General features: G+C 42.0%; 2 protein-coding genes across 2 annotated transcripts in view; one reads left to right on the forward strand and one right to left on the reverse strand.

Moving 5' to 3' along the window:
* Window positions 1–804: 804 nt before the first annotated feature.
* fez1 (fasciculation and elongation protein zeta 1 (zygin I)) lies at window positions 805–16,227 on the forward strand. Its single transcript, XM_088012330.1, has 10 exons — window positions 805–1,492; window positions 4,233–4,581; window positions 9,806–9,893; window positions 10,511–10,597; window positions 11,055–11,220; window positions 12,256–12,563; window positions 13,680–13,760; window positions 14,241–14,316; window positions 14,400–14,465; window positions 14,556–16,227. Exons 1-10 carry the CDS (start codon window positions 961–963, stop codon window positions 14,570–14,572), a joined length of 1,770 nt encoding a protein of 589 aa, XP_087868456.1. The 5' UTR covers window positions 805–960; the 3' UTR covers window positions 14,573–16,227.
* A 281-nt stretch (window positions 16,228–16,508) lies between these two features.
* Window positions 16,509–22,555, reverse strand: part of esama (endothelial cell adhesion molecule a) — a 51,870-nt gene continuing 45,823 nt past the window's right edge. Inside the window, exons 4-7 of the mRNA XM_088012331.1 lie at window positions 22,391–22,546; window positions 21,453–21,575; window positions 21,215–21,353; window positions 16,509–20,443 (exon numbers count right to left, since the gene is read on the reverse strand). Of these exons, the coding sequence (XP_087868457.1) occupies window positions 19,927–20,443; window positions 21,215–21,353; window positions 21,453–21,575; window positions 22,391–22,546 (935 nt within the window). The 3' untranslated portion in view covers window positions 16,509–19,926. The remainder of the gene's footprint in view (window positions 20,444–21,214; window positions 21,354–21,452; window positions 21,576–22,390; window positions 22,547–22,555) is intronic.

Genomic DNA, 22,555 nt, shown 5'->3' on the forward strand with positions numbered 1-22,555 from the left:
CCTGTCGTCAACGTCGTCTTTTCCGCCAGTAGCAACGTCTGGTTGTTGGTCACATGACTGAGAGATGATTTTAAAAAAGTGTTTCTGTTGATAATTTGCGAAGTTAACAAATTTTGATATGACTTTAAAAATCACCTCGTCCAAGCTCAATAAAACTTTTATCAAAAAAATGTAAGTCTTTTTTGATAAAAGATTTTTTGCGCAAAAAAACGTATGTTTTTTCCCCCCCGAAATAGTCGTGTTTCCGTTAAGCAGATTTATTTCGTAATTCCAATTTGTGCAAATTTATGCTGAATGGAAACGCAGCTACTGTTAAACGGAAAGACCAGAGCAGATATAGCTTCTGTGAAGACAAAAAACAACAGAGAGCGAGGATGATGTTAACAGCTTAACTCTCCAATTGAGAATGTAGCAAACTGATGGAAAGTGGTCATTATGTCCTCCAGCATCAAAACTATCAAGAAGCCTCAGGATAACCTGAGTCACTAACTATGAGCTTCATCAAAACTGAAAATGGTAAGCCTTAAAAGTAGACAGGGTCTCTGCCTCATGGACTCAAACTGGGAGCTGAAAACTAAAGGATCTGCTTCCCATTCTGTTTTCGGAAGCTCTAGGAACCAGCACTAAACTGAAGTCCTCTGTTAGGAACATACAGGATGGACCAATCAGATCTCTGATGGAGCTTTAAAGTGTTTTATGGGAGAAAGAATCTTCTTTCAATATTCCTTTTATCTTACTCCAGTGTTGTATTCAAATAATGACTCCAGCTGTCGTATTCAGTTGTTTATTAATAGGAGACTTGCGTATAAAAAAAAAAAGTCTTCATAACCCTGGGAAATTAAAGGTATTAAAATCATCTTGAGCGTAGGAGCTGTCTCAATTTGGCATTTCTTTGTCGTCTCATCGTGTCCTTTCAGAATACACAACAAAGGAAGAGCCGGTTTCTCTAAATGCTAGGTGATGGGGGGGAAAAAAAAATATGCTGCTAACGTTGTCTCCCCCTTTTCTCCGTTCATGAATATTAGGGATGGACTGAAGCAGGGAAGAGGCAGGAACAAAGAGAGGAGGAGAGGAGAGACAGCAGGGAGGGAGGCAGGGAGGGATGGTTGGGTTGGGTTTGGGGTTGGGGGGGTGGTAGCTGATGTCATCAGAGGCCCAGCAGTGCGCAGGCTCTGTTGGAGCGGTGCTGGCTGCCTATTGACTGGGAAAACAACGGGCTGTGGGAGGACGGATCAGGGCGGCTGTGGGCTAACGGGTGAGAGAAGGAGCACAGATCCAGCCTCTCCACGCCGCTGTCGTTTATCTCTGGGGGTGTTTTATTTTTTTTTTTGTTTTTTTGTTTTTTTCCTACACTGGAATGAATGTAACTGCTGCTTCCCATCATCATCATCATCATCGGGTTTTTATTTTGTCAGAACAACAGATCTTCCTGGTCTCGGAGGATCTCGCACACACACAAAGCCAGAAGAATCAGCGGCTCATCTGACTGCAGGTAATCAGCGTTTTCACTCAATTACGTCCCGTCCACCCTGCTGTCCGTCCATCCAGTCCTGACCTCTGTGTGCATCCTTTCTGCCGTCATCATTATCTTGTAACCATGGTTTCCTCCATCTCCCCTTCCTCTCCTCTCCTCGCTGCTCCTCTTTCCCTCCCCCACTGCCTCATTTTCTCCTGCCTCCGTTTAGCTAAACCCATGCTTCTTTGTAATTTCTGCCTCCGTCCTGAGAATGTTAACCTCGACTGAAATCACAACGTTTAGACCAATAAGAGAGACAACACGCTGGCAGTATGTAGACTGGTGCTTTGAATATGAACGGGATGTTCATATTTATGCTGTGAAATTGAAGCATGTTTTTTTTTTTTTTTAAAGATCAGTTCTGTCATCCTCTCTGCTCCTCATTGAAATCAGAGCTTTTAGATGAAATCCCACGTCCAGATAAAACTATGAAGTGAAACCAGACGTTCTGGTCTCCGTACCTGCAGGGAGACACACCTGAGAGCTTCACACACTCCAAAAGGCTCCTTCCAAGAAAAGGGATGGGACAAAAACTCATAGAAATGCTCCCTTTAAAAAAAATACAACGGTAGTGATGTAATGTTAATGTCTGGTTCACTTACCCGACCGAGCGAGGCCTGAAAAAGGCTTTTGACAAGTAATTTTGCTTTTATTTTATCCATACGACATTTTTGAAAAGGCATTAGTGTCTCCTATGATGGGTTTCTCTGACATAAAAAGAACCAATTACCAATTTGTCCTTATTTAGCTAAACACAGTTTCCTAATTGGTTCTACTGACAGGCAGTAAACAAATCAGGCCTGATTTAATTCAGTTCCATTCAGTTTACTTATATAGTGCGAATTCATAAAACACCATCTCAAGACACTTTACAAAAAAAAGAAAAGTCATTTCAGTCCAACCATAGATACATTTCACCTGATCCTAGTTATCGAATAGCGTTTTAAGCTCAGTTCGTTACTCAAATCGGTTTAAAAAGTTTTCTGCCAAAGGAAACCCAGCAGACTGTGTCGAGAAAGCATAACAGTTGAAATAACAACAAATAATGTAAACCGGAGAGTAGTAGAAGAAGAAAGTGAGCAGCAGTGTTCAGTTTGTCCTCCAGCAGGCCTACAGCAGCAGAACTACAGAGACGTCTCAGGTCAACCTGACCCTCATCCATTAACAACATTTTATTTGCGCTGAATTGTCCGAGCTTAAAATCTTTTGAAATAAACATAAACCCTGAGCCAGAGATGTGAAAGGCGTTTTTAAAAAATGAACACAAACAAGCCAGAGCATGGAGACAGAGACAGGGAGGCGGTGAAAGACGATCTCCAGCTGCAGACGAAGCAGCACTTTGCTGAGTAGGATGATGAGGAAGAAGAGGCTTGCACAAGCTCGTTTTATAATGGACTGCCCTGTGTTCACACACTTAGACCAGCAGAGCGCAAAGGATGAAATTTAGGCCCGTCCACTGTAATGATGCTGCGTCAAAGAGCCGGACCCAAGGCACAAAGTTCTGCTCAAATGGACCGAAAAGGTTTAAAATGTTCTCGTTTTCGGAGGGCCTCGGCTGTCGCTCCCTAATCGTTTCATTTACACCCAAGCTGGAAGGATTGGATGCTCACTTTTAAAAATAATGTTTTCTTCCAGTGACGCTAGAAAAAAACCCCCCATCTAAATCCTGTTTTAAAACTACCATATAGTCACTGTGTTACCGATAACAATTAGGGCAGCACAATGAGAGCCTGACTGTAATTTATGGTGGACTTCTCCATTTAATTTCACGCCCCAGAATCTTTGACACCTCATCAGTTCAGTCCCAGTAGGGGTACGTAATTAGCTGTTCACCAGTAAAAGCCAACTGGTTGGGTTCCCAGTGGGACCTGGTCCCCTTCTGGCACACCTACCTCCACCCATCCTTTGTCCGGACATCATGGTGCCAGTCCAGATGAGGTGGAGCAGACATGATTTAGAAGACAGTACAGGGCCAACAAATGTCCCCCGAGACTGCTAAGCTCTGATTGATCTTCTCTTTGTGCTAAAGGCTCCTTAAAGGGACAGTACTATGCAAAGTTGACTTTTTGAGCTATACATCATTATCTTATTCTCAAAAGCATACCAGGAGTGTTGCCTTGATTCGTTCATGCTTGTTTGTGAAATCTTTTTCTCTAACAATCTCCCATGGCAACCATTCAGCCGGTCAAACTGCTTGGTCGCACCCAGCGCTGCCTTCGGACACAGTTCCTCCTTGGCGCTGCACTTTCCAAGCTTCTGAGTGGGATGGGTGCAGCCGTCCCGCCCCCACCCAGCTCCTTCAGACTAGCTAGCAGTAATTAGCAAACACCTGGTGGAACTGCTCCTCTTTATACGAGCTGCTTCTCAGTGCGACAAAAACATTATTAAAGGGTTAATGAAGGAGTCATGTTGTGATGACTTCCTGAAGGCGGAGTTTCAGAAAGACGAGGAGCTTTTAAAGAGACAGCGTCCCAATTTCAAGTTGTTAAATTAGGATGTTAAATTTCTCTTTAGTCATATATGATGGATACATTATTTTTCTAACAACTGAATATAGTTAGTTGATTATGCTATAAAATGGCATTACGTGCCAGGCAAAACATTGCCCCTTTAAGAGGTTAATGATTGGAACTCAAAATTAAGTATTTATTTTTATTTTTTTAATGTTCAACAAACTCAGTCCATTAAATTAGATTTTACTTCTGTTTGTTATCAGGACAAGAGCCCAACCTGCCAGGGGACACCATGGAAGCCCCTCTTGTGTGTTTGGACGAGGAGTTCGAGGACCTGCGGCCCTGCCGGATGGATGAGCAGGACCACTCATCCTACTCCAGCGTCACCACAACCACCACCATCCCGCTGGCCTCCATCACCCGAGAGGACTTCTCCGAGCTGGAGAACTTCTCTGAGATGATGAGCTTCAAGTCGATGGAGGACCTGGTCAACGAGTTTGACGAGAAACTCAACGTCTGCTTCCACAACTACAACACCAAAACCGAAGGCCTGGCGCCGATCCGGAACCAGACCCACAGCCAGGAGGATGAGGAGCGGCTGCAGGATGAAGAGTAAGTCACCGACGTGAAGCCTCTGGCCGATGGAAGGCTTCCTGTCATTTCTCCAGGGCTTTTAGTCTTAGTCTGTTATTGCGTAATAAGGGATTACACAGCAAATACAGAAAGTCTTACCAAGTGTTTTTTTGTCCAGTTTCCAGTGCAAACAACTTAGTACACATGAAATAAGACAAAACTAACTTCCAAGTAGCTTTTCAGCAAAATATATGCTTAAGTCACTATTTGTCTTTTGAAGATAGATAAAAACTAATAGTTCCTCCAAGAGATTTTGCACCGTTATAAGTGGAAAAAAAAATCTGCCAGTGGAACTAATATTTTTTCTAATCAATATTCAAGAATTACTGACCTAATTTAAGATTTTATATCTTGCTGTAAAGCCGTCAAACACGGCGGTGAAGTGTGTCCTCGGTGTTTCCGAGTTCAGGTTTTGTATTTTGGTTTCAATCAATAAGGACAGTTTTGAATCTCTGGTTGGTTTTCGTTCACCTCCTGTCAGATTCAGATCATCTGAGAACCTGTAAGCACCAAATGATTTATAGTATTTCCAGAGACACAGAAAACTCTCTTCTACAAAACACAGGAAATTAAAGGAAAAAATGTAAACAAAAAATAAGCGATTTCATAAATATCCCTATTAACTCAGTATTTCGATGCACCTTTGGCTGTAATCCCGGTACGGAGTCGGTGTGGATCGGTGTCGGTCAAGCTGCACATCTGGACGCTGCGGTTTTACAGTTTTGGTGGGGATCAGCTGTAAACGGCCCAGAATCAAACTCTCTATGGGGCTGAAGTCTGGGCACTCCACAGACTCCACCTTGTCGTCTTCAAAGCGTCTCTGCGCAGCTTCAGCTGGACGCTTGGCGTCGTTGTCTTGATGGAAAATAACTGTTTTCTGAAGCTGTGGTTCTCTGGCAGATGGAAACAAATGGTCCTCCAGGATGTCTCTATATTTTTGCTGCATTTATTTTTACCTTATACATTTGCAGCGTTTGCCTTTTGACAAACTCTAGTAGAGACTTCATTTGAATTTTCTCCAACAGTGACTCTCATTGCCATTCTCCCAGAAAGCTTTGACAAGAGCAACAGTTGTTGCTTCCTTCGGCGTAGTCACGGCGACTCCGGTCTTCTTCCTTCTCGCCCTCTCAGGTTGCGAGGGCTGTCACATTCCTTCTCGATGGTGATTTAACTGAACTCCAGATGATGTTCAGTACCTTAGTCTTTTTGTGTCCATCCCCTGACTTATACTTTTCATTATCCTTCTCTCGGATTCGCTTGGAGTCTTCATGCCAGAAATCCTGATTAACCAGTGAACGGTCCTAGCAAATGCAGGTGTCTTTGTACTACAATCACTGGAGACGCACTCACAGCACTCAGGTGATTTACGTCATTGTGCGAGCACCAACTGGCTGGATCTCTGTCAAATTAGGTCAGTCACTTTAAAGGGGTTTGAATATTTATACAATCACTTATTTTATGTTTCATAGTTTTGTTTAATGGTCATTATTTTTTGTAGAACTCAGTTTTCCCTTTTGCATTAAATTTATTTCTTTTTTGTCACTTTTGTTTGGCCAAATCAACATTTCATTGATAATAACTGATTTGTAAAAGCAATAAAAAGCATAAAACATCCGAGGGGACGAATTAGCAAACATTTTGTAACTGGGATCCATTTGGCAAATTTGAGTCTGAACACTACAGCCATCTGACTTTTGAAAACAGTCCGCAGTGCAGACCGAGCAGATCGAGCTTCCTGAAGGCAACAGCTTAGCTGGAGATTAACAGCACATTTGTACATTTGGAAACGTTTCATTTGGGAACAGATTATAAGATGTAGAGGCAGAGTAAAGCAGGAATAAATGTCAACTCAGGCAGAATGTATGTACCAATCACCTGAAGATGACTGATTGAAACATTGAATCACTATATGGCAAAATGTTTCCATGGGGATTCAAAGTCACATAAAGATGACCAGTGTCTCTGTTGAAGTTAAAATTCGAGAATAAGCAACTATCCAAATATGTGTCACCTAATATGCTCACATCTGCTATATCATTGCTTTATGCTTTGTAAGAACATAAAAGGTAGACATGTTCTCTGTTGATAGATAAATCTATTTGATTGTTTAGATTTTTGACAATATATGGGTAAAACACTAACAATAATATACAATTTGGTTCTCAGCTGTTCCAAAGTAACACATTTTAATATGTGATCTTGAAAAACGCTTGAAATATACTGACTGTGAACATACTAAAGCATGTCAAAGCAAGACTTACTTCACGTATTAGATGTACTTTTATCAGTTTTCTTCTTTATCATTGAAGAGGAAATGCTTCAATCTACACATTCTTATAGCTGTTGCCAATGTAATTGGTTTTAAATGAAGACATATTTGCTACTTCTTTATAATAATCGACAGCAATTAACAGTGTTATAATTAATATTTACAGATTGCAACACATCTAATCTCACATTACAGTGAAATTTGTAAATTAGAACCAGCTGTTCAACAAGTGCACTGCAAAAACACAAAATCTTACCAAGTATTCTGGTTCTACTTTCTAGTAAACAATGTCTTAGTGCATTTCAAATAAGGCAAAGCGAACTTGTAACATTTAAGCAAGATATAGGAACTTGTATATTAATAATTCCTTAATATTTATGAAGATATTTATATCTTGGTTTTACTTCACTTACAACAAGACATTTTCCCCACATTTGTTGTGTCTTATTGTTTTTGCAGTGTATCAGAATTTGTTCTACAGCCAAATATACTCATTTACTAAAAAAAAACTCCTCTGAGGTGACAGCGTTCACACAGAGGACGTCCATTCATTTCCTTCTCAGGCTAACTGCTTAGCAACACAAGCATTTTGTAACCCATTCATCTCGTACCACTCGGTGGCACTGAGACCAAAATAGAGTCTCTAGCGCCAAAACCGGAACAAAAGGATCAATGGATTCCTCGCGAAGGCCACAATGTGCCAAAACACTCCGTCGGTCAGAACCCGATTCTCTCCGCCACCTTGTTGAGATGCTCTGCTGAATTATTCAGTGTGAATTTTCCTACGCCTCGGTTCACTTTGGCTCTGCTTCATTCATGGCCTCTCCTCTCCCACCAGCTGACTGCCAGACCCTCCCGCTCTGAGTGAGCGCTCTCTGAGGCGTGGACGCAGACGCCGCCGCTCTTGGCGGAGCCGGATCGTTCTAAATATAGCCCCGATTTTTGACGCGAGGAGGGAGGGTTTGAAGAAAGAAACGCACGATTCCAAGCAACGATCAGCCAGGGTGAAAGCAGCTCAAGAAAGCACAAAAAATAAATAAATAAAATAAAAGAGCTGTACATGTGAAAACCTGGCAGATGCCGCGTCCGATGTGGTGGCCAGACAAATGAACAGAGTCCTGATTTTATGCTTTTCATGACGTCTACAGTAAATTGTGACATCAAGTGTTCTCCATCACTTGTTAGTTACTTATGCACAACCTACAAGCATTTATTAATAGAAAGCGAGACGGTATTGATGTTCCGAACGCTGACAGGATCGTGTGACACAGGAGAAACATTTCCGCTTCGTCTGATTCAACAGGAACCCGGCAGGTACACAAACCAGCAGAAGTCCTTTACATTAATCTGCAGTTTGGCTCCGAACCCGTTCTGGTGCTCTCCGACTTAATTCCCCGCAGTCGCTGCCTGGTACGAGTTATAGCAGGCCAACAAGCCGATGGAGAGCGGAGTATTAAACAGAATGACTGCTGATCCGTGGCGACCAGCCCACAAACGCAGCAGCACAGCTTTGTAACGTGGAGCTCCGAGCCCTGCAGGACAGACGGCAGGAGGACATCCGAACTCTCACAGCAGCGTTTAGGACACACTGGAGGCTTCCTGTCTGATGTTTGAGGTCCCAACATGATCTGTCTGTAGATCACTGAATGCCTTAGCACCAAGTTATATCGTTGTGTTAACCTTCCACACCTTCTGGTTCACTGCCTCCCCAAGAAGCAGAAGCAGCATTCAGCTGCTATGCTCCTCTAATCTGGAACAAACCTCCAGAAAACCGCAGAAATCAAGTCAAAGTTTGATTGTACAGCATATTTACAACGACCTCAGCTGACCAAAATGGTCAACAACGACCACAGCATCACAGGTACATAAATAATAATAATAATAAAAACCCCAGAAAATCAGTTAGGTCAAAACAAAACAGTACAACGATTATAAAATTGACAGAAAATACCAAAAACTTATAATAATAATAATAATAATAATAATAAAGCAAAACAATACTTTGCTGAAAGATTGAGTTTCTTTAAATCGACATCTGATTTGTTTAGAGTTGTCTTCAGTTCATACAACCTGGAGCCACGACAATGTAGTGTTTTCCTTATTTGTTGCTTTATTTTCTTTTTAATAACGTGAAGCACTTTGGATTGCCCTGTAGCTGCAAATAAAACTACCTTTTCCTTTTCTTTTCATCTTTTCGCATTATAAAACGACGGGGGTGGAGAAGGAAAAGTGTGACTGGTTTTCAGTTTGTATTTTCAATAATAATAATTTTTTAAAAAATCTGAAAAGCGTGACCAGACTTTTGAGGTACGTCTCTACCAGCTTTGCTGTATGTGGCTGTTTTGTAAAACAAACGTATAACTGATTATCCTCCTTGCCTTTCTTCTGCTAAGGGAAGAAGTGCTTTGGCAACGCAGCTGTTTCTTCTAGAAGCGCAAAAACAGTTTTATTGATGAGTGAAAATATACGAACCAACAAATCCTCTCCAAGTTTATAGGCGAATAAAAACAAGAAAATTAAAAACAAATCCTTCGCTAGCCTTTTTTAAAGTGCATTGAATGTCTGAGTTGCAGCCTCGGCAGGCGGGCGTGAGCGGTGAGGTAAGCTGCCGAGCTGAAAGGACTCCTCTGTGCTCCGTGTGCCAGTGGGAGCAGGGCAGCAGGGCCGTCTGGAAGAAAAGCAGGAAAAAAAACAACAACAAAAAAAAAACAGAAAAACTCCAAGACTCTCTCAGTGCTGTTGTTCGCCTCCTCTGTCAGTCGCCGTGCCGCACAATGATGTGAGGAACTTTATTTTAATCTCAGCTTAAGGACACATCTAGACCAAATAGTCTTTTTTTTTTCTGCAGAGTTTCTTTGCACTGACCGTTACTCTGCCTGATGTTTGCTCGTTCAGTGTTTCCTCTTCCGAGTGTCTGTGTGTTTCTCGTTGCAGCGTGTGGGACGCTCTGACCGACAACTACATCTCCACCTGGGACGGCCCCAACTCTGAGGGACTCAACGGCAACCTGTCCGACCACGAGGTACGCCGTCCTCTAAAAACCTCTGGCTTTTACTGGACTATTTATTCGTGTTTCTGTTTTCCATTTCTTGGCTTTAGGTTGATTTCACTTGCAGCCTACATCTGGTCAGATATTGCAAAAGTTCTAGGGCAAAAAAAAAAAAAAAAGCACCAGCATTTTAATCAATATCCTAAAGAGTCGATACAAAGCCCAAATTAAACAAATTTATTTCATTTTTTTAAATATATATTTTTCTTATATTTTCAACATATGTTCTGTTTTGTCCTGTCAGTACACAGCATCCCAGCCTCCACTTGAATTTTACTTTTGAACACGTTTTCAGTTTTGCTGGTCAGTCGCAGAACAGTGAGAATCCGTTGAGCCCATATTATGTATTAACATCTTTCATAGTTTCATTCTGTTTTGAAGACGTTAAGAAACATTTTGGACTCAACCCTTATCCATATTTTAACTCTAGGCATAAATAAATGAATTCAGAGATTCCTTCTACTAATTCTACGACACGTCACTATTCTGCCAGGCCTTAAAAGCCTTAAAGACGGAGCGTCTTCCTGGCTGATTACAGGATCATGAAGCCATTTAATATTTTTGAACATTTTCTTTCTCCTGATTTTCAGATCCATGAAAAAGAGGAGGAGGAAATGAATGAGAAGAACGAGAACGCCAACTGCCTGAACGAAGAGCCTCTGATCACAGCAGACCAGGTTTGACGTGAAGAAAACGAGCAGGCTGCCACTTTCAAATGCGACGTAGCCGTTCCTCCTGAGAACTTGTTTCATTTGAGCTTTTACCTGAATTTGCTTGTCGTTTGCGCGACTGATGCGGGCAGAACGCGCGTGCGGAAATGACGCCGGGTTCAAATCGGCAAAAGTACTGTGTATTTATCAGATGTTTTCAACTGCAGCAAATTAGTCGGCCGACAAGCTCCTCTGCGACAAACTCTTCATCATCTCCAATGAAAATAGTGTTGAGTGTTTCGGCGATCCAGCTGCTCAGACATCTGTCCAACGCACCGCTGCTGCTGTATGCCAGTATGCGTTAATAATTGATAACATGCATCGCTATAGAGGAGGCTTTGGGCATCTCACTGGCTACTTATAAATGGGAAGCATCTGTATGCAGTTAACCAGGACCAGATCTCTCTCTCTCTCTCTGTCTCAGGTCATTGAGGAGATCGTTGAGATGATGGAGAACTCTCCAGATCCCGGCGAAACCGAGGAGGAGGACGAGGAGGAGAGCAGCCTGTGCTCCTCCAGGACCAACCCGTCCCTGCTGGAGGAGATCAGGCAGCTGTCCCAGGCCTCCAACAACAACTGCTCCTACGAAGGTAGACGAGAAAAGAATCCTGACCGTAGATTTGGGCGACGTCGATTCAGATTTGTTAGGTTTTCTTACCCTTTGGGCTTCCTCATGTCGTCAGAGTGAAGAGCTGCACTCATGGTGAAAGGTTTTAGTCTCTAGACCCTATTCTGGTCTTTATCAGGTTATATAAAATCATGTGTTAAAAAAAAATCACCCATTATATATATATTTATTTATTTAATAAAGATGAAAAAAAATTGGAAAAGTCTGTGAAAAAACTAAAACCCAACATATGGACAAAATATACATAACACATCTTTATCCCTATCCCTAACTAATAGATTACATATAATTATAAACAAGGTTATTGTTATAGCTGCTCAAATAAGAAAATGTATCTTTGTATTAAAATAAGTTGCCTTTTTTTTTTTTTTAGGACTGTTTATATTCCAATAGCAGTATCTGTGGCCTTAAAATGAATCGTTTTGACTCATAACCCTGTTTATAGTCATATAATACAGTAATACATTGTTCCATCTAAAGTGGACATTTCTCAGATCCAAGTCGGACAGAAAATATTTAAAATACTCAATAAAGTGTAGCTCTTTCATTGAAGACTACAAAAACCCAATATGGCTGCCATGAATATGCCTGGCCTTAAATGTAAGGAAATAAACAGTTTATTGCTCCTGACTTTCAACATCGACACTGTTACACGTTCTGTTCATTTACTCCGTTTATTCGGCAAAACCAGGTTGTACAGATGCTGTGCAGCAGGAGAGGCTGGTCTGTCTTCAGTTTGGACCACATGAGGATTTTTGTAACTTATTTTGAAGACAAAGATGTTTTATTTTTTTACCAATTCCCATAAAATCTGATTGCTACTCTTTTCTCCCTGTATTTCATCTTTTACTGGATAAGATTTTTTTTTGGTAAACTTGGGACTGTTTTTCTTTAACGTCTTCAGCATTTTCTGCGTCGCCCGTAGAGTTTGGTTGTGGTCGTGTTGTTGCTTTTCTCCCGGCGGACTCTCACCGTCTCCTCTTTTCCCGTCCTGCAGGCCTCAGCTGCATGCCCAGCTCAGCGCTGATGGAGCTGCTGCACAGGGTGGAGGCCGCCATCCGGGAGTACTCAGAGGAGCTGGTCAACCAGCTGGCCCGGCGGGACGAGCTGGAGTTCGAGAAGGAGGTGAAGAACACGTTCATCACAGCTCTGATGGAGGTGCAGAACAGGCAGAAGGAGCAGCGGGACAGCAGCAAGCGCAAACGGCGGGACAAGGCGCTCAGCCTGCAGGGGGGCGGGACGGCGCCCTCCAATGGGGGCAACGCCGCCTCATCTGGCCAGAAGACCGGCACCATGCCGGTCAAGGTGAATGCACAGGATTATTTCCACTACTCTGTTAGGATCTATATGTTCCAGACCCATTAAGAAAACAAACAAAACAAAAAAACGAATGGGTCTGTACTTGTTCATTTATGTCAGTATCTCAAACTCATTATTGATTTCATACAAACTGATGTTTTCAAGCTTTTGTTTCTGGTAATTAGGATGATTTTCAGATCACTGTGAATGAAAACGAATGAGATGTGGTCTTAAAGGTACAGAACGTAACTTTTACGAAAGAAAATATGTCACCATGTCGTGACAGTATAATATGAGACACCTCCTCCACCTTCTTCCTGAGCTGCTATTGTAGCCTGAAGAAATGCACCGCCCCCACCAAAATCAACCAATCAGAGCCAGGAGGAGGGTCTTGGCACCGTCAGTCAGTCTCATGTACTCGCTGCTAAATGTGCTAATGGCGGACAAACAACTTACAGCTTATCCGTAGTCATCTGTAGCTATGCTAATTAACCTGAGAATTCATGACAAAGGGATGGGAGATAGATGGGGGGGGATGAGCTGCGCCACATGGAGGGTGATTGACAGCACTAAGACATGCTTTCACACCACAGTAACAGTTTAAATATATATATATTATAAAAGTTATTAAAAGTATTGTTATTTTCAAAAGGTTATATCTTTAAGGGAATTGCAGAAAAGTGACATCCCAGAACCTGGTTGCTCTTCCTCCTTCCTTCTCTGGCTCTTCCACTAATGGATGTCAGATCCATTACACTCTAAATGATCTTACAGGAACATCTACATCCAGGACCAGCCCAGTTCAGCTCACTCTGCTCCCGCTCAATAACACGGGCCTAATGGGTTTTCCCTACATGCAACGCACAAACGGTGGTTTTATCTGAGAGAGCAGACACCTGAATCTGTGCCAATGTCGAGCAAATAAACGAAAACTGTGTCCGTAGTTCTACTTTGAGCTACTTAATACTGTAAATGTGACACGAAATAAAGAGAACTGGGAGTAATGATATACAGATATCAGCAGAGTTTTGCAAAGAAAGCACACTTTTGACAGTCACTCTATGTGTTTGCATGTGTGTGTGTGTGTGTGTGTGTGTGTGTGTGTGTGTGTGTGATCCATAGCGCTTCAGCATGGAGGGCCTCTCCAACATCCTGCAGACGGGCATCAGGCAGACATTTGGAAGCACAGGAAATGAGAAGCAGGTAATGTGCTGACTCATCATGTTAGCTCTCTCAACTGATGATAATTGAATCTTCTGTACCGTTTAGCTGAATAGAAAATTTAGCTGAAAGTTGAGCACACAGACAACCGGTGCCGTGTAAGATGTAAACATTCTTCGTTTGGTTTTCTGGTAATAAATTTTATTTTATTTTATTGGTGTTAGATGTAATAGAAGTTAACCGCCTGGAGCTTAAAAGCATTGATACTAAGACCTGAGATTGTTATACAGCATCAACCTTTAGTCAGGAGCTTCTTTAGAGTTTTTTTTTTTGCAAGACTGACTGCTACTGGAGATCCTTCCTGTCAGCAGCGTATGAAGTATGAATGACCGTGCAAAATAAAAAAAAAGTCAGAAGTTCCTGTCCTCTGTGTTGGCATTCAGCGGTACACATCGGTGACAGCGTGCTCCTTTCATCACTTCTCTTTCTTGGCAAACACTCTGAGCTTTTTCTTGGTTTCAGTATCTGAACACTGTGATTCCATACGAGAAGAAAACCACCCCTCCGTCTGTCGACGACCTGCAGATGCTCACAAAGAGTAAGCATCCGCACGAGACCAAACGTGAGACTCGATCGCGAGGCGCGACACGTGAAATGACTGTGATCCTTTTCTCCAAACAGTCCTCTATGCCATGAAGGAAGACAGTGAGAAGGTGCCTACGCTGCTGACGGACTACATATTAAAAGGTAAACATCATCCAAACTCTCCCAGAAGTCAGTGAGCTGCTTGATCTGACGGGAATGCAGCGGCGTAATTCGATTTGTCTTCCCTTCCAGTCCTCTGTCCCACCTAAAGAACCGTCATACCAGGAGTGAAGTGTGACAGAGAAACCGACCTCCCCGCCCGCCCCGCTCCCCAGGACTTTCCTAACCTTCTGGCCCAGTCTGCATGAGCTCCCCTCGTTTTTCCATTACCAACCATGGATCGACACCGTCCGCATTATCTCATCCGTCTAAACCACGACTACTGCCTCCTGCTGAGCTCACCTCGTCCTTCCCTGCACACCCGTCTCAGGCCAGACACCAAAATGGCCGCTGCCTGAAAAAGCGACCGGGACGGTCCAGTCCCACTTTTACAGGACTTCACTAATGGAGCATGATAAGCTGGTTAACGATCACAAGAGATCACTTCGGTACAGGGATCCAGTTTCAGATATCACTTCTCTCTTGTCTTGTCATCTCTCGTTTCGTTGTCATGTTGTTTTTTTATTTATTTATTTACAAAGCCGTTGATCACGGAACGATTGCTCTTTTCAACACATATATACAGTCATCCATGTAAAGTGGATTGTATGGGGAAACGTGATTCATAAGAATACAAAAGCCATGCACCTTTTTCTGCCAACTCAGTACTGTAGTTCCTTTAGAGTGAGAAGAAACACACTACTATTACGGGTGCAGTGCGTTACAAAGCTTCTTTCACAATGAATATCCAGTGCTCTTCAAACTTTTTATTTATTTATTTATTTTGAAATAATATATATATATATATATTATGTTGTACATTTTTTTTAACGTTTATTTACTGTAACTGTTATTGCACTCTGCGCAGCCACCTACACGTGTAAAACTTATGTTTTTTTAAGTTCAGGGACTGAAAAAAATAATAATTTTAATAACTGTGTATGTATTTGCATATTAGCATTTTTTTCTTTTGCCCCATGTAGATGAATGTTACATCGCTTAATTGCTAATTCAAATAAACTTCTACCCTCAATGTTATTGCTTCCTTTTACGTATTCACTACATCAGTGTTCAAAAATCCACCAGCTCACGTCTTAAGATATGTATCTATGAGTACACTGTGTAAGAGAATATGCTTAACCATGTCTGAAAGTATTTTATCACATTTACAAATCAATCATGACCAACAAAATCTGACGAAAAAAGGAAAAAAAAAACTTTTAATGTCAAACTGAAAAGTGATTTCTAACAAAGCAATGACTATTAAATATGTGCATTTAACATGGGATAAGTGATCACATAAATTAAATATTCGACTCCCTCAAGTCAGAATTTAGTAGATGTATTTTTGGCTGCTGTCGCAGAGCCGAGTCTGTGTGGATCGGTCTGAGGCAGGCAGGCTGGACATCTGGCCGCTGCAGATTTACCGCAAACTTTATACCCCGTGTTACTGCAGCAAAAAAAATTAAAACATCTGATTTTATATGGAAACTGATGCCGTTCTCACACGCTCTTATTTACCTCAGCAACAGAGATGCTTTGCTGCCACCTTGTGGTTTAAGACCGGAAATGACGACACTTACATGAAAGTTTAGAGACAGAAAGCGTTACGAGGCAGTGGGTCAAGTGTTATTTATTTTTTTTCCAATATGATTTTGTCGTCTGTTCAGAAGTGTTTGTGATTGGGGGCAAAGCATATTGAGGCCTTAGTCCTCGTGGCGGTGGTCGCAGGTTCGATTCCCGGCCTGGCGACATTTGCCCCATGTCTTTCCCCTCTCTCATCACCCTGTTTCCTGTCGAGCTACTTTCAAATAAGGGCCACTAGAGACAACAAAACCTAAAAAAAAGAAAGGTTTGAGGTAGTATCTGTTTGCCATTTGTGCAAATTGGTCTTGGATTTTCACATTTTCCCACTGATGCTTCATGAATCGATATCCTGAATGAATAAATGTTGCAGCTTTTCAGCAACAGCTGTAGCATTGAGTGTGGAGTATTATGATATATAAACCATTTTTAAAGAAAAAAACAAAACAAACAAACGCAAGAGTTTGTTTATATTTTATTGGAAAATAACAGGCATTTTTTTTCATGAACATAAATATGGAGTACACAAGTGGACAAAGCACATTGATGTCTGGACTTTAGGCCTTCTGTATAAATAAGACGCTTCACCGCCTGTTTGTCCACAGGAAGCCTCTAGAATGCCCCCCGCTGTGATGGAGAGCACTTATTTAGTTCATAAAGTTACATAGTAAAGAGAAACGCTGTTCACGTGCTCTTATGTTTGCTGTAGAAAAATATAGGCTTGACTTTAACAATACATTATAATCATCAATGTACACGTTTAAATGACTCAGTCGCACTCTAAAACACGGAGTCTGATAACCGTAAGAAACGAAACATTTTCCAGTTTGCTTAAGTGTCGTCGACATTCAACAAAAAATGCTCAGCAGCTAAGAAACATTTCAAATCATTCGTTTCTGGAATGTTTTCACTTTCTGCGTTTGTGGTCGAAAGCCAGACAGCTAATAAATGTCTCTGTGTGAAAAAAAAAAGAAAAAAAAAAGCACAGCGGGAGAAAGGAGAAACTATGACAAACATTTTTAAAAGCGGACAAAAAAATCAAAATCTATGTAAAAAAATAAAACATCTTCAATAAGGAAACGTATATATGCCGCCACCTGGATACATTCCTAAAGAAGAGAATTTATTTGTTCATAGCGTGAGATCTCTGTTTAAATTCTTGCAAGTGGAGAAGGTTCTTTCTGTAAACCAACAAATATTTGATACAGTTTTACTCTTCATTGGATTGCTCCTGCCATTTTTGACACAAATTTTAAATTTGTATCTCTTCCTATGAAACATTTCAGAATGTGCAAATTGATCAGGAATAGTGAGTTATGACTTTTGGTGATTATAAACTAATAATGATAATAATAATTTAAAAAATGCAAAAGAAGGAAAGTCAGCCCTTCATAGTTAATCCCTCCAGCAGAAACATGATTCAAAGTAAAAGCAGGACTTTATCCGATTGGGGTTTTTCGATACCGTTGTCAACAGTTTAGCTTAAAGTTTTCTGTTTGTTTTAAACATGGGGTCATTTATTCAGAGCTTCACAGTTCAACACAATATTTACCCTGTAATTTATTCAGAAAGTTTTAAAGTCACTACTTTTGTCCCCGACATTGCAACTCCACATTTACAGGTTTAATGAGTTTTACTGCAGCGTTATATCACAGCTGAGTTTTCCTGTTCATTACCAAACTGACAGCTGAAACAAAGCAGACACGTAAAAATGCTGATGCGCTCTCTCGTGTAAGGATTTGTTCAATATGGCTTACTAATTTCCATACGGCAGCTGTTGCAATTTTAAATTAATAAAATTCTTACGTCGCTCAACAGTTTTCTTTTATTTAGCCTTTGTGCTTGCCTCTATAATTTCAGAAATCGTCAACTCAGATTAGAACTTCTTAAGTTCGTAAGTAAAATGAAGTAAATCTGCTGCAATGAAAAGATGTAACATGTCAGGAACGAAGACGATTTTGTCTTTGGTTCAGTATCCAGTGTTTCAGATTAATTTGCCATCAATGTTCAATATCACCATCCATACAGATTAGACCTGAAAAAAAAAAATCAAATGTCTGGAACACATTTAAAAACTAACAAATATCATATTTATAAAGATTTTTTGTCTTACTGGAAACGTAACATATTTTAATGCAAGGGTGAAAATAAGCAGAGTTACAACAAAGCAGTAATGAATCAGAATCATAAGCAGATTTCAAGACTAGAGACTAGAGGATGTTTCAAACTGAACTCCATCCACCCAAACCTTCAAGCTGGATCTCAGCCAGGATCTCCAAGATCCTTCTAACATTGAACGGATCACAGCAAATCTAAACTACCCAAAGAAACGCAAAGCTCTGTCTCCATCGCAACACCACAGGCTGCTTCCTCACAATCTGTAGAGTTTCCGTCTAAATACGGGAGGAGAAAACCAACACGGTATCTTCATCAGCTATTAGCAAGTTTCTGTGCGGATGCGTCGCCCCACCTCAAAGACTGACGTTTTGTGCTCGGCAGGCATAACTCAGTTTGAGTAGACCGAATGAATTATGCACTCCAGATGCCGAATGTGTGCTTTTTCCTCTCGTCGCTTATCTGATCAAAGTGAGACTTTCAACCCTTGGAGTCGCTTTTTAAGAGTCGAGCTGTGGGGAAATGTAAAATCTGTGATTCAAACCTTGTGGTTATTCCTCCTCATCCGTCTCCCGTGTCTGTACCAAAGATGACGCTTCTGGGACATCATGACTAAAACATCTGCGACCGAAGAACTCACTGAGGTTTGAGTATTTTGCTGGGAGCCTTACGGTGCGTTCACACTGCAGCCTGAAGTGACCCAATTCCGATTGTTTTGCCGGGCCGTTCACACTGCCAGTAAATGCGACCTATATGCGTTCTACAGTGTAAACAGGCAAACGATCTGAAAGTGTCCCGCATGTGCAGTAGAAGGCGTAATAGCGTCAGCGTTCTCAGTGTTCTGCCAACCGCCATAAAAAAAAGTGCTCAGTGTTTGCGGATGTAAACATGGAAGCTAACGGTGGAGCTTAGCTTACATATTTGAAGTTGTTGTCCAACCGAAGCAGCATATTAACAACTTAATCCTCATATAATCCGTCATGGTTGTTGTTTTTCTTCCCGCTTGCGCGTATCAGGATGCAGAATAGTGAGATTTGTTGAGAATCAGTGATGTTCAGTTCGGATGAATACGACCTGAACGTTAGGTCGCATTTGATACACATCGAATATGGGTCAAATTCGAAAAAGAATCCGACCTGTGCTGTTCACACTGCCATGAAAAGATCGGATACAGGTCGCATTACGTCAAAAAAAAAAAAAAAAAAATCGGAATTGGGTCACTTCAGGCTGCATTGTGAACGCACCATTATTGTTCCACGTGCTGCAGAGCGTCTGCAGAGATCAAACATATTCTGGCCTTTTCTTTAAACGCTGCAATATGAAGGGGTCTTAAGAAAAAATGACTTGTCCTTCAGGTAGTTGTTGTAAGAAAGGGTGGCTGAGAGATTTACGTCCCGCCTATATTTCCTGTAACATCTTTGCTGAAAATTGGGATAATAAACCCTTAAAAAAACAAAACAAAACAGAAAAACAATCTAGTTGCCGGGTAAACAGCTGGAGAACGGCATGACAATAAAAAAGTAGAAAAGGGGATTTTATCAATACATCATTTGTGAGAACAGAATATAAAGAGTGAATACAAAGCAAGTAAAAAGCATGTCTTGAATGGTTGTCATGGCAGCCTGCTGACTTGAAAGCGTGTAACAGTAAGTGACGTCTTCCTCTCGTCCTGTTTGCTAAAAAATAAAATAAAAACGCAAAGCGTTCCCTCCAGAGACCCGGCTGAGCCTCCGGTCAGTCCAACTGCGTGGCACGGCACTTCTAGTTAGACCAGCGAGCCTGCTTGGTTTTGCGCAGGCACCATGATGGGCACCCCTCCCATGCGATGGATGTTGGAGGCTGTGATGGCGGAGGTGGGCAGCGGCGGCGGGGACGGGGCGGGCTGGAACTGCCCCTGCAGCTGGGCGTAGGTCTGGGGCAGCTGCTGGGCCTGGGGCAGGTGGCCGTAGCGCTCCTGGACCGCCTGCGAGCTGCCGTTGGCGGCCTGGGCGGAGGCGGGCTGTCCGTGGGGCAGCGTGCTGCTATTGTTGTAGCTGTAATGAGTGGGAGTGGAGGCCCCCTGCTGGCGGGGAGGTCTGTAGCCGGTGGCGCTGCCCGTGGCTGTGATGATGGAGGCGGTGTCCGAGGCGGGGTGCTGGGGATACTGGTGCAGGTGGTGGTGGTGGTTGTCTTTGTGGCGCGGGCTGGAGGCGATGGAGGACAGCGTGCCGTTCTTCGAGATGACGTCAGAGCCCAGGCCGCTCTTCGCCCAGGAGACGCGCTTCGGAGCCTGAGCGTCTTCCCTGCAGGTTGGGGAGACATCAGGGGTTAAAGGAACGATCCACTTTTTTCACTCCTCACACCGATTGAAATATGGTAGAATAACAAGTCCTGTCATGACAAAATGCTAATTTTGTTTTATCAATTCAGCACATTTTCAGGCCTTAATTTGAGATGCACGCATTTAAGGCTTTTGGAGGATGCATGGACACCTGGTGAAGGTGAAGAGCGTTGCATCCTGAGGCGCAGGAGCAGACCTGTTGAACTGAAACACATTCTCTGAGCTGATTAAACTATAAGTTTCCTGTTTCACCTCCTAATTCTGCTAAACACACAACTCACTTACAGATATGTTAAAGAAAATGCACATCTCCTTTCAGTTTCACTGCTTTGTATAGCAAAAACTAACAAAGGTAGATTCAAAATGATTTAGATTCCATGCAGTATTTAACACATTTTTGATTTCACCCTGTCATTGTATTAGAATTGAAGCCATTATGGAAAAGACTTGAGTAACAAAGTAGATTGTGTAGCTTGTACTGTAATAACTTGAAGAAGTTTTATCAATTATCTCTCGTAACTGAGACTTTTACAAATCATTTCTAGTTCCTTGAGGTTTGTCGCCATTTGTCAGACTATGAGGATTTTTTTTCCTTGTATTCTTATGCAAAGTGTGTCTTATACAGATGATGTAGGTAATACAATTGCTTTATCCCGTCAACAATGAAATATTGGTAAAATGAGCTTTTCTGACATCAGTTTTGATTCGTATAAATGTTACCAGACGAACTCACTTGATTTCATTGGCCATGTCGTCCTCGTTGTCTCTTCTTCTCTTGAAAATAAACAGAAACCCGACGCAGACACAGAGGAGGAAGATGAAACCGAGGACCGATCCGACTGTCGCGCCAACAATCATTCCGACCTTATTGGCTGAAATCGTGACACACACACACAAAAAACGAAAACGGAGTTTGCTTCATAGATTCAGAAGTTTAAGTACAGCTTGCGATTATGTCTGGTGTTACGTACTGTTGATGATGTCCAGGGTGACGGAGCAGGTCTCGCTGCCTGCCGTGTTGCTGGCTGTGCACACGTACGTCCCGGACATGTTGCTGCTCAGGTTGTTCAACTTCAGATCCCCGGTGTTCTCATCTGAAGCAGCAGGGTGACCACAGACACGCGTCCAACCATTAGAAACAGCTTTCTGTGCGTTTAGGATGTGTGAACTCTGCACAAACTTTATGTGGCAGGTTGTCATGGAGACACATTCCAACAAACCACTTCATACATTTGACTCAGTAAAGAAAAAAAAAAAAACAATCAAAGGAACAAGACTAACACGTTTTCTGAACCGGACTAAACTGTCGAACCACCAAGTCATCAGTCATACGTTATTAATTTTATCAACCTGTATGTCTTGTTTGCAGTATGTCGGTCTGTGCTGATAAATGAAACTATCCCCAACTATGTTTCCATCCAATTGTCAGATTTTGAGCAATTTTTTTAAATGTCGCAATTTTGCCATTTCCATCAACTTGTTGTAATGCAAACCTTCAAAAAGCGCATGAAAAAGCAACGGAGACACAGATAATGTTTGACTTTCAGGAAGGATAACAGGAAGGGTGAATGGAATAGCTACAGCCGATTTACTCTTCTCATATTTTGCTCTGTTATCCTTTAAAGTTTCAAATTCTGTCTGTCATGAAATTTGCTGGATTTGGAAAAGTTGACAGTAGTTTGGATATCTCAGAGTTGAGGGAAATATCTCCAATATCTCAACTTTACACATGGAGACTGCTGGCTATGCTGACTAACTGCTAAAATAAGATGCTAAAGACTGAAAAATTTTAAGTGTAGAAAATGTAATTAATGCATTTCTCTCTCATTAGTTTACATGACAAAAGCTTTCACTTTGACCTCGTCGTGCCTACAGAGTGTGACGAAACCAAAACTGCAGTTTTACTCACTGAGCATCGGTGCAAAAAAGACCTCGGAGGTAGGACTGGTTCTCCTCCACTTGTACAGCGGGACAGGCTTCCCGGCACTGGAGGTGCACATCAGAGTCACGTTCCCTTTCAGCACCGGCTTCCCGGACACAGAGCACTTGGGAACAGCAGGAGGGACTGAGGGGA

This window comes from Poecilia mexicana, unplaced genomic scaffold (assembly GCF_051168715.1).
Source record: "Poecilia mexicana isolate PSO_F unplaced genomic scaffold, ASM5116871v1 scaffold_14, whole genome shotgun sequence".
NCBI lineage: Eukaryota > Metazoa > Chordata > Actinopteri > Cyprinodontiformes > Poeciliidae > Poecilia > Poecilia mexicana.

Coding starts and splice junctions, on each gene's coding strand:
- fez1 (XM_088012330.1), top strand. CDS start 961: ATGGGGGGGAAAAAAAAATATGCTGCTAACGTTGTCTCCCCCTTTTCT. Junction 9,894..10,510: donor GCAACCTGTCCGACCACGAG/GTACGCCGTCCT, acceptor CCTGATTTTCAG/ATCCATGAAAAAGAGGAGGA. Junction 13,761..14,240: donor GCACAGGAAATGAGAAGCAG/GTAATGTGCTGA, acceptor TCTTGGTTTCAG/TATCTGAACACTGTGATTCC.